We start from the raw sequence: 12,055 nt of genomic DNA, 5'->3' as shown, positions 1-12,055 counted from the left end.
TGCTAAATGTCTGGCCTTTTGCTATGCAAGAACCTTCCTCCAAACAAGTCCTTTAGAGCAGTTTACTGTATGAACCATCATCTGGGCTGCACCTTCAGACCGACTACATTTCCAGATAATTAGACAATCTCTCCAAGTAATAGACATTCTGATAAATGACATCCAGGGTGGCATAACCTTTATATCACTTCATTATGTCTTGGCAAGTGGGAGGTAGGCTAAATTAAAACCTATGTTTAATGAGTGAAAACTGCTACACCTACAGTCAAGTGTTGGTATTTTTCTTTTCAGCCCTTACTATACCCAATAGGCATAGTTAATTAAAAATGAGTTGATGTACATGTGTATTTGTAATACATATATTCCTTCTTCGCTTAGATCTTCTTTAAAAATAAAATAAATAAAAGAATCCTACAGCCACCATATTAGCAGTGTGCATCTCATATAATTGGAAATATGCTACTTCTTCAGGTGAGGCTATATTTCAAAACACCAGCAGCAAGAAATATTCCATTAAAAAATTCAGAGGTTAGGTTCTGGGAATATTCTCCTGTGTTGATTCAAAATTCATGGTTTTCATAGATTCAGAGATCATAAAGGCAGAAGGGACCACTAATGTCATCTAGTCTGACCTCCTGCATGCCACAGAACTTCCCAGAAATAATTCCTGCTTGAACTAGAGTATATCTTTTAGATGTTTCTGTGAACATTCTTGCCAGTAAACCTGAATGCTAATGTTGTTTAATGTTTGTGGGGGTTTTTATTTATTTTTTATTTTATTTTTGCAACATTCACTAAACCCTAAAAATCACTCTGATCTCCTGCTCATTTGGGGACCGAGTATTACAGATTGATCACCACACAGGTTTCACATCACTGCCAGTGTCAAGACTTCAGGTTTTGATTTCGAAGTAGCAAACAACGTGAATGATTGGTCACCAAATACTGTATCCCACAACCGGAATACTGTATCCCACAACCGGAATTCATACAGAGAATACACCAAAACCTGCTACAATTAAGGCAGCTTACAGGCACAGTTCTGCCTCCTAGAAGATGGTACTAAGTTCTAATAAGGCATTGAAATCACAGAGATGACAATATATGCCAGTATATCTGGAAAGCACTATTTTATCATCTATTAATTTTAAGAAATTCCATAATTAAATCTTGATGCACTGGCTGATCAATAGAATCTTAGTGTAATGTATATTAACTCCAACCACTATTTTAGAGAGACGTAGCCTTAATTATTCTCATCTCTATCCCAGTCTACTCATTTCTTCTCTCTTTTATTTTTTGAGCTTAGTGTCAATGACTGTAGTAGAAAAACGTCCTATTGCAGTAGTAAAGTTTGTGCCAGATTATAGCTTAGAATTGCACGCAGCTTCATTTCAGTGAAGAAGTGATCCATATACAGACATCAGACTATACGTGTTGGCTCCACGCCTGCAGACAGAACTGAAGATCCTTGTACCATTGTGGGTCTCTGCAGAAATGGGGCCATAATCTGTAATGGGCTCATTGTAAGGCATTATTATCTTCACCTATTCAAAGGCTTTTCTATGCAAAATAATTATCGTCATAATTATCGTTCTTATGTCCACCTGGTGATAACAAATTGCTTTTTTAAAGCATTACTAAATTAAGCTTCAACAGCCTGCTGTAGTAGGGCTGATGCATAAAGATGCATAAAATCAGCCATCAAGAGGTTAAGTTACTTTCCAAAGCAAAACAGTAAGTTATTTTAAATACTAATGCCCTGATTCAGCAAAGTATGTGTTTAAGTACTGTGCTGAATCAGGGGTTAATTTACTTTAGATGGCAGGGAAAAAAAGGGATATAATCTAGGAGTGCTTGTTTATAATCCCTTAATTGAGGCACTTGATTGGTTCCTCAACCATAACACAATAAATCAATTTGAAATAAAAGATGGAAATTCCTAATGATACTATTATTAATAAATAATACATTGGATCTAATGTTGTCTAGACATATTTCATGCATGTGCAAGCGTTCTATTTCCCCAAATTCTAACCGTATCTATCACAATCAAAGCAACTTTCCCACGCTTAAATACATCTAAATTATATTCATTCAAGGCTCTGAAACAAATGTTTCAAAATATCAGGATACAGAATGCTGTGGAAAATATATAGCAAAATTCCATATTAGAAGTCAACTAGTTCACAAAAGTGTATTCTTAGAAAAACTTTTCTTTTTTTGCTTAAGATCGGAGAACCACCTCCCAAAAAGGATGAAGAATGGGGACAGGCTTAGGGAATCATTTTCATAGGTTAAATTAATACAGAAGATCCTAAATATATGGTTGGTATCTCTAGCTAGATTAATGGAGTGAGGTAGAGGTGAGTAATATTTTTAGCTGTCTACAAACTAATAGCAGATTGAGATTCAGTGTTTGTTGGGATAGGGCGAAAAGGAGGAGAAAGTTTTGGAGTTCTTCCTGGGTGGATCAATTGGTTAGGGCAGGGGACTGGACTCGATGACCTCTCGGTCCCTTCCAGTCCTAGAGTCTATGAGTCTGAGTCTTTTTCAGGGGACTGCGAGAGAGATTTGAATATTAGTCAGGTGCATCATTCATTTTCTCTATTGGAATGAAATTGACTTCTCTTGCACACTGCCAGAGTAACTCAGCTTTATGTAGGTGAGCTGGAGGGTGCTGAGGGAGCAAAATCCTATGCCTGTCAAGGTGAAATTCATCCACTCCTGGAGACAGGGCAATGGGCTACACGGTCCCCTATGGCTGCTACTCTGGCTTACTCCTGCCCCTGGCTCCCAGACCAATGCTTCCACTTGTGTTCACCTGCATGGGGTTGGCCTGGAGATCCCTGCACAGCTGCTCCGCTGTGGCCTCTTTTCATAGACATACAGTGGAATTGTGGAGGACTTTGGACAGCTCCTCTGTGCTGGGCTGAATTCGCCTTGAAAAGTATGTGCAAGGAAGAGACACATTTGGCTGAATCTTTCCCTGGCTGATATCTGACAAAGCCTGGTTTACAATTGTCAGTGCAGTTGCTAAACATGTTCAGAGGAGTCCTATAATCATGAGCAGCAACTGTCTGTATGATAGTCATCATATGGCAATGAAACCATGAAGTGCTACAGGCTCAGAGATTAAATCAGAGGCAGCATGGAATGCCTAATGTGAACTCTGAATAGTTTCCACAGCAATGAAGCCCAAGAGGCCTATGGAGCTCTGCAGGTCAGAAGCAACACAGAGTAATCATTTTCTGAACACTGCCTCTAGAAAGCCAAGGCTATATTACTAGCATAGGACAGACTCCTGTTCACCTTAGTTACATGACGAGTCCCACTGTAATCAGTGCTCTTATGGAAAAACTTCATAGAATTTAATAGAAAATGGTAACTTCTCTATTTTTTTAAGGATCCTCTAGAAATCAATAAAGCATTATATTCCTTGTTACAGAATGTGTCAAAAAAGGGCAGAAAAAAGGTACCAATAGCCAACTACAATTTTCTAGGATTTTAGAACAGTAGTTCTATAGAAGCCTACAGCTTTTTATCCCTGTATGAAGTTTTCTTCTAGAAGAGTTGGATTGCTCACATGAGTAAGATTAGTAGGATTTCGCCCTAGAGGTATCAAGAGTACTTGCATGGCCCTTATCACCATTCAAAATGTTTAGTGTATTTGTCCGTGCAACAATCCTGTGAGATATAGAAGTGCTATTATCCTCCTTCTACAGGAACACAGAAAGACTAAGTGTTTTCCCCAAGGTCACACAGAAAGCCTCTGGAAGAGCAGCGAATTGAACCCTGCGCTCCCAAGTCTAGGCTCATATACTAACCATTGGACCAATCTTCCTCTTGGAAGTGCATTGTTTACAGTCTAACATCTCACTTGTTCACAAAGTGTCATTGTCATGGTATAATCCCCCACTCTGAACCTTAGCGTCCAAAAGATGGGGTACCGGCATGAATTCCTCGAAGCTCAATTACCAGCTCAGTACTTGTAGCACTGCCACCAACCAGGAATTCCAGTGTCTGGTACACTCTGGTCCCCCCAAAACCTTGCCCAGGGACCCCCATGACCCAGTCCCTCTGGATCTTAACACAAGGAAAGTAAACCCTTTCCCTCACCGTTGCATCTCCCAGGCTTCCCCTCCCTGGGTTACCCTGGAAGATTACTGTGATTCAAACTTATCTTAAAACAGAGGAAAATGCACCTTCTCCCTCCTTCTCTCTCCCCCTCCCAGACTCTCCCTGAGAGAGAAAGTAATCCTAACACAGAGAGAAATTAACCTTTCTCTCCCTCTTCCCTCCTTTCTCCCCACCAAGTCCCTGGTGAATCCAGACCCCGTCCCCTGGGGTCTCACACCAGAATAAAAAAAAAACAGTCAGGTTCTTAAACAAGAAAAGCTTTTAATTAAAGAAAGAATAATAGTAAAAATTATCTTTGTAAATTTAGGATAGAATATGTTACAGGGTCTTTCAGCTATAGACACTGGGAATACTCTCCCAGCCTAAGTATACAAGTACAAATTAAAATCCTTTCAGCAAAATACAAATTTGAACTCCTTCCAGCCAAATACACATTTCCAAATAAGGAAAACAAACATAAGCCTAACTTGCCTTATCTACCTAGTACTTACTATTCTGAGCACATAAGAGCCTATAATCAGAGAGACTGGAGAGAAACCTGGTTGCACATCTGGTCGCTCTCAGAACCCAGAGAGAACAACCACCAAAAACTAACAGCACACACAAACTTCTCTCCCTCAAGATTTGAAAGTATCCTGTCCCGATTGGTCCTCTGGTCAGGTGACAGCCAGGCTCACTGATCCTGTTAACCCTTTACAGGCAAAAGAGATATAAAGTACTTCTGTTCTATTAACTCCTACTATCTGTTTATGACAGTCATGAATGAAGGTTTAGAAAGAACAACACAGGAGAAAATTATTCCAATGTGGCTTTAAGAGTTTCAATGCTGACGTGCTGGCAAATCATTTTAATAAATTACCTTAAAGATAATTTCTTAATTTGTGGCCAAATTCTACCATTGGATGAGAGACTCAGCATCTCGCTGACTTTAATGCCAACATTTTCCTTTCAGACCCAACTCTGGCATTTGCTTTCTTTCTATGTGCAGGAGTTCCACCGGGATATGGGACACGAAGCAGAAGATCATGGACAAGATCTGCCAAATGAAAGTAAAAGTAGTATTTTGCCCAGGAGAAGCCCCATATGCATTCATTTCCCTTGGACCAAATTCTGAGATCCTTGTATCAAGCCAAATGTCCATCATTAACCACAGCTGTCAAAACTGAAAAGGAAGATCTTAATGGCCACACCAAAGAAACCTCTAGCACAGAGATGACTAAGGTGAATCGGAGGTCCATTCTGTCAGTTAGTGCTTATGTATGTATCAAACCCAACATGTGATACTCTGTTTAGCCTATCGAACAAAGAGTTAAAGGAAAGAGATTGTGAAGAATGTGCAATATATCTATGTATAACCTCAGGGATAGCTTGTGGCCCAGCTTGACACAAGTTATAGAGATGGAATATCACTTGTCTATCTCTGAAGGATATATTCGTGAAACTGGGTGACCACTTTAGGAAATTTGGGACTGTTTTTGCAAGTGCAGTATTCAGATCAATAGATTCATCTGATTTTGCATACTCTTAATGGTATGTGGAAATGCAGCCTAACTCAGCATAAAGTAATCATCCTGTCAATGCGAGGTTATTCCTACAGAACATTCCCCAACACTTAGTTAGGCCCCTGTGTGAATAATTCTAGGAATGGGCATTTTTTCATGCCTTTTCTATAGAAAAATATACCATTGTCCAATGTACTGTATCACTACATAAAGCGTGGACCATTTGTCTTCCTAAGTTTAAAATAAAGAAGCTACAGTTATATTAAATCAAAAGACCACTCTCAAAGACTTAATTTTTCACTCCATGAAACACCACTTGTGTCTCCAAACACATTCCAGAATTCCTTATCACTGTATTTTCAAAAATAAAAAATAAAACTGATCTCACAGCACTTTAACAATAGCTCATCGTACCTGATCCAGGGTTCCTCAGTGTGTTTTAGGAAGTTATTGAAAATGAGTGTCAAAACTCATTTCAGTGGAAGACTAGAATGGGGCCCACAACACCTAAACAATCCCACCGAGGATGGAGAACATAGTGGTGGAGAACTGCTGGATCGGTATGCTCTTGTGAGAGATGGGAGAAGAGGAAGGAGGTTATGAAATTCCTATCATCTTAGCATCTTTCTGATGAAAATAAGCCTCGTGAACCAGACTTTAACCATGAAGAGAACCTCCAAGAAAACATTAAACTTTAAACGTCCATTACATTTTTCAAAACCAAAAAATGGGAAAGACATAAGAAAAGGAAAAGGGCAATGAATCTGTCAGTCACAGCTGACCCATAGGCCCACCAGGCAATACAGGCAAGATGGTTACAAAGTTGAGGCTTTCTGTATCACTGTGGCAAAACTAGAACACCACTTTCTTATTCAAATGAGAATCTTGATAGCAGTGTTATAGTAACTAAATTTAGAATACATGATACCATATTATCACAATATCTACCGGTATTGTTTCCTCAAAAGCTGAGTTCAAATACAGAACTTATTGTAACATTGCTATTCAAAACATTCTTAATCAGGAACATACAGTCTGTATATGTCCAAATGTTTTACATTTCATGGCCAGATGACAAACCAATATTTATGAAGATATTTGTTTTCAAAACCAAACCAAAATGCAAACCCAACCAGCCACCAAATATTCCTCTGAATCCACAGAATCAATAGAAAATGTCAATTATTTCTGGATGGACAGCAGAAAAAGAAAATGAAAGAATGTATTTTTGTCTCTCACCATCTATTTCTCCTGTCCTGCAAGGCTTATGCTCTTGTTCCATTTTCTCTACAACCTATTGAAAAACAATTTATTTTTTTCAATTTGTCTCCAACTAAGCTTCCATGCATCAGCTATGCAGACATTCCTATATGGACCACATACAACAGAATAAGAAGGGTGAAGTGAATGGAATTACCTGTGCATTTACGGTCTGTGTCTTCTTTTTTTGATCCACTAATTGTTAACTTGCAATTGAAGTTTTCCTCCCAATACTCTGCAAACCACACATTTCTTCTGTTGTTCTCCAGGGTGCGCGAGGTAAAGTAGGTATCAAATCCTAAAAGGAAAAGAGCAGAAAGCTGAAATAGGGAAAGTGTTTTTACTGGAACTACTGAGACCCTAAAAATAATACATGGTTTATATTTTCTTGAATATAGAGTGGACGTTTATATAGTTAGTGGAGAGAGACTAAAGAAAGAATGGACATTAGTTTCATGTCTTGTATTATTAACTATGCTTTATAAGTAGATGATTCTGTTGTAAGTTCTCAAGTCATAAAATTGTAAATTATGAGATTTATTAGATTCTATAAGCAGTAAGTATGTATTAAATATAGATTGATAAAGAGACAGAAATATAGAGATAAATGAAAATATGCTGGGAACTAAAAGTGAGATCAGAGGAATTGTAATTCTGTAATTAACATCTCCAGCCCTTGAGAGGACATAATTTTACTGTTATGTATTTCTCGTCCATTGTCCACTAGGTACATAACCTATTTTGGCCTATGTTCTCTTAATACATATTTTCTGCTCATCTGCTTCACACAAGTATTGGTCAGGGGATAGAGGAAAAACTTCTGCAAGGCAACTATAAATCACCTCCAGTTACCAGACTCTTGAAATATATGTCCTAATGTGAAAACAGTAAAAGTTTCTCAGGTCAGACTTGTGAGAGTCAGTTATTAAACCTAGAGAAAAATCTTGCCACAGGCAGTTTCCTGCGCTGCAAGAGTAAAACAGCTTTCCTCAGGAAACCTTCATACAACATTATTCTGTTATCAGAGGGACTGGTTCAATAAAAAGAAAAATTCAGTGTAAGTTCGTTCAAGATTTCAGAAACCCTGATATTAAGGCTTCCATGGCTGAGCTATGTACAGCCTTCCACACTTATTGATTATGCATAGCAATTACTCTATTCAACTCTTTCAGTTTTATTTGAGTCTCATGACTTTGTATGCCTTTTCTAAAGGTTCTGAAGGCATGTGATGATATGAGAATGTCAGCTTTCCTAAAAAAAATGAAGTGTATAGCCTACATGATTCCAGATAAAAACTTGAAAATGTGCCCCAAGTAAACCCTACAAGCTCAAAAACAAGAGCAAATAAAAAGAATTCAAAATGTAATATTGTTTTAAATGTTTGGGGCAGGCAATATTGTGTATGTGGAAGTAACACTTTCTTATTACCTCACTGTACTTATGACAGAGTCAGAAAAGAAAAAAAAATGTAAGAAACCTGATACTTTCCATAGTTGGCAATTGTTGAGTATTCTGATGATAAAGAGAGAGCCATGATGTATTGGATTTCTCATCCCACAAAATTGAGATTTCAAAAGTGTTCCTAGTCTGCAGTGGGATGAAATGGAGATGTGTCAAGTTTGTGGGGGTTTTTTTGTTTGTTTGGTTTGTTTTTTTTAAAAAACCACAGAGAAAGGAAAATCCCATCCCAGAATAGCCTGTAGCCCAGGGATTAAGGCATTCACCAAGCAAACCAAAGACCCAGGTTCAAGTTCTACTCTATCTAATTCAGATCAGGGATGTGAACCCTATTCTCCCACATCCCTAGCCACTCGCTTATTTTAGGGTCTGAATCTCTCTCTGCTTTTGACCAGAAATTCATAGACTCTAGGACTTGAAGGGACCTCGAGAGGTCATCGAGTCCAGTCCCCTGCCCTCATGGCAGGACCAAATACTGTCTAGACCATCCCTGTTAGACATTTATCTAACCTACTCTTAAATATCTACAGAGATGGAGATTCCACAACCTCCCTCGGCAATTTATTCCAGTGTTTAACTACCCTGACAGTTAGGAACTTTTTCCTACTGTCCAACCTAAATCTCCCTTGCTGCAGTTTAAGCCCATTGCTTCTTGTTCTATCATTAGCGGTTAAGGTGAACAAGTTTCCTCCCTCCTCCTGATGACACCCTTTTAGATACCTGAAAACTGCTCTCATGTCCCCTCTCAGTTTTCTCTTTTCCAAACTAAACAAACCCAATTCTTTCAGCCTTCCTTCATAGGTCATGTTCTCAAGACCTTTAATCATTCTTGTTGCTCTTCTCTGGACCCTCTCCAATTTCTCCACATCTTCCTTGAAAGGCGGTGCCCAGAACTGGACACAATACTCCAGTTGAGGTCTAACCAGAGCAGAGTAGAGCGGAAGAATGACTTCTTGTGTCTTGTTTACAACACACCTGTTAATGCATCCCAGAATCACGTTTGCTTTTTTTGCAACGGTATCACACTGTTGGCTCATATTTAGCTTGTGGTCCACTATGACTCCTAGATCTCTTTCTGTCATACTCCTTCGTAGACAGTTCCCATTCTGTATGTGTGAAACTGATTGTTCCTTCCTAAGTGGAGCACTTTGCATTTGTCTTTATTGAACTTCATCCTGTTTACTGCAGACCATTTTTCCAATTTGTCCAAATCATTTTGAATTATGACCCTGTCCTCCAAAGCAGTTGCAATCCCTCGCAGTTTGGTATCGTCTGCAAACTTAATAAGCGTACTTTCTATGCCAACATCTAAGTCGTTGATGAAGATATTGAACAGAGCTGGTCCCAAAACAGACCCCTGCGGAACCCCACTTGTTATACCTTTCCAGCAGGATTGGGAGCCATTAATAACTACTCTGAGTATGGTTATCCAGCCAGTTATGGACCCCCTTTATACTAGCCCCATCTAAATTGTATTTGCCTAGTTTATCGATAAGGATATCATGTGAGACCATATCAAATGCCTTACTCAAGTCTAGGTATACCATATCCACCGCTTCACCCTTATCCACATGACTTGTTATCCTATCACAGAAAGCTATCAGATTGGTTTGACATGATTTGTTCTTTACAAATCCATGCTGGCTATTCTCTATCACCTTACCACCTTCCAAGTGTTTGCTGATGATTTCTTTAATTACACTGCTCTACAGCCAAAATGCTTCTGAAATAAATGTAGTCCAACTTTACTAATTCTGGGTCACTGAGAATGAAAATGATGCTTAAAATTGTTGATTGGCTCTAGTTTTCAAGGTATGCTATTGGGTCAGTATATACGACCCTTGACTTGGGAATGGCGGAGGATAAGTGAGTTATAAAGGGAAGGGATCTCAATTTAAACCAGAAATGACTAAAATACATCTTTGACTGGATCTATGAATAAATCTATGACTGGGATTGGACAGTACTTGCTTTTTAGGCAAAACAATGAATGATGCAATTTGAAGCTGGTATTGCATCATACATGATATGAATTGCATCATGTTATTCCTAGAAGTCATGGATGATGCAATCATAACGAAGCTTACATCACTCTGCTGAACAAATTGCCCTATATCAGCTCTAGAAATCATACAGTGTTATGCTCTCTTATTTGTCAGTGTTTGATTTTGCAAAGGGACACATTTCTATTTAGCCAAAGTGAGCAGAGATGCCTCGTACTTCTGTGAACAGTGCAGATAACTTCTGCTATGTTTGTGGTGAAGTGACTTTTGCATCACAAAAGCGCAGTCTAAGCACTATGGTTAAGAAAGCCTATCACCTTTATTTTGGCTGCAAAATTTGAGATCAGGACAAGAGGTGGGCCCCACACATATGCTGCAACACTTGTGCCACAAATCTTCGCCAGTGGTTGAACAGGAAAAGGAAATCTATGCCTTTTGCAGTGCCAATGATTTGGAGAGAGCCAACAGAGCATACCAGCAATTGTTACTTCTGCATGGTGCCTCCAGTTGGGAAAGGTGTGTCAAAGAAGAAAAAGTGGACTGTGCATTATCCAAACATTCCATCAGCTATACGCCCAGTACCCCACGGAGAAGGACTGACGGTTCCTGATGCACCAGAATCATTCTCACTTGAGTCAGACGAGGAAGAGGATGAAACTTCTGGTCCTGAACCATCAATGTCACAGGACCCCCATTTTCTCCCATCCTCCTCCTCTGAACCACACCTTATAACACAAGGTGAACTGAATGATCTTGTCAGGAATTTGGAACTACCCAAGAGTAAGGCAGAGCTGTTGGGCTCAAGACTACAGCAGTGGAATCTCCTGGCAGGCCATCAGGGCAAATGGAGCCCATCAATGCTTGCAGACTATTGCTGGACAGTGACAAGAGATGCTCCATTTAATGAATACAAGAGACAAGCCAAGAAGCGCCGAGTAGACACTGAATAGGACTAAACTATGTACATAACAGTTTTCTGCCTTTTGTTTCATAATAAATTTTATTTATATAAACCTTTTGCTGATTTTTAAAGTGTTACATAAACAGGACAGGTGAAATATTATCATGTAAAGCAACCATAAACACATGAAGACCTAGGTTTACAATTTTTATGATTAAAACTCTACTATCTACACAATATACATAGATTAAAATGTAAAAACTTAAATATCTTAAACAGTAGCCAATCAGTTGTTTTAATTGTCATATTTGAATTCAGCGCATCAAAATACATAATAAATATCACATTTTATCTCTGAAGCAGACACCTTCTCAAAAATTGTAGACCAGTGTTACTTGCTCCATTATCTTCCCTGGCACAGAAGTTAAACTAACTGGTCTGTAGTTTCCTGGGTTGTTTTTTATTTCCCTTTTCATAGATGGGCAATATATTTGCCCCCTTCCAGTCTTCTGGAATCTCTCCCATCTCCCATGACTTTCCAAAGATAATAGCTAGAGGCTCAGATACCTCCTCTATTAACTCCTTGAGTATTCTAGGATGCATTTCATCAGGCCCTGGTGACTTGCAGGCATCTAACTTTTCTAAGTGATTTTTAACTTGCTCTTTTTTTATTTTATCTTCTAAACCTACCCCCTTCCCATAAGCATTCACTATGTTAGACATTCCTTCAGACGTCTCAGTGAAGACCGAAACAAAGAAGTCATTAAGCATCTCTGCCATTTCCAAGTTTC

The 12,055-nt window shown here is 38.9% G+C and overlaps 1 protein-coding gene across 4 annotated transcripts in view; it reads right to left on the bottom strand.

The window, feature by feature from the left end:
- Positions 1-12,055, bottom strand: part of GRM7 (glutamate metabotropic receptor 7) — a 549,943-nt gene that overhangs the window by 220,888 nt on the left and 317,000 nt on the right. For all 4 annotated transcript variants that reach the window (XM_050957328.1, XM_050957327.1, XM_050957325.1 and 1 more), the window contains exon 5: positions 7,060-7,200. In XM_050957328.1, coding sequence (XP_050813285.1) covers positions 7,060-7,200 — 141 coding nt within the window. The remainder of the gene's footprint in view (positions 1-7,059; positions 7,201-12,055) is intronic.

This window comes from Gopherus flavomarginatus, chromosome 6 (assembly GCF_025201925.1).
Source record: "Gopherus flavomarginatus isolate rGopFla2 chromosome 6, rGopFla2.mat.asm, whole genome shotgun sequence".
Taxonomy (NCBI): Eukaryota; Metazoa; Chordata; order Testudines; family Testudinidae; genus Gopherus; species Gopherus flavomarginatus.
Note: the sequence above shows the minus strand (reverse complement) of the source record. Positions and strands in the feature narration are given on the sequence as shown.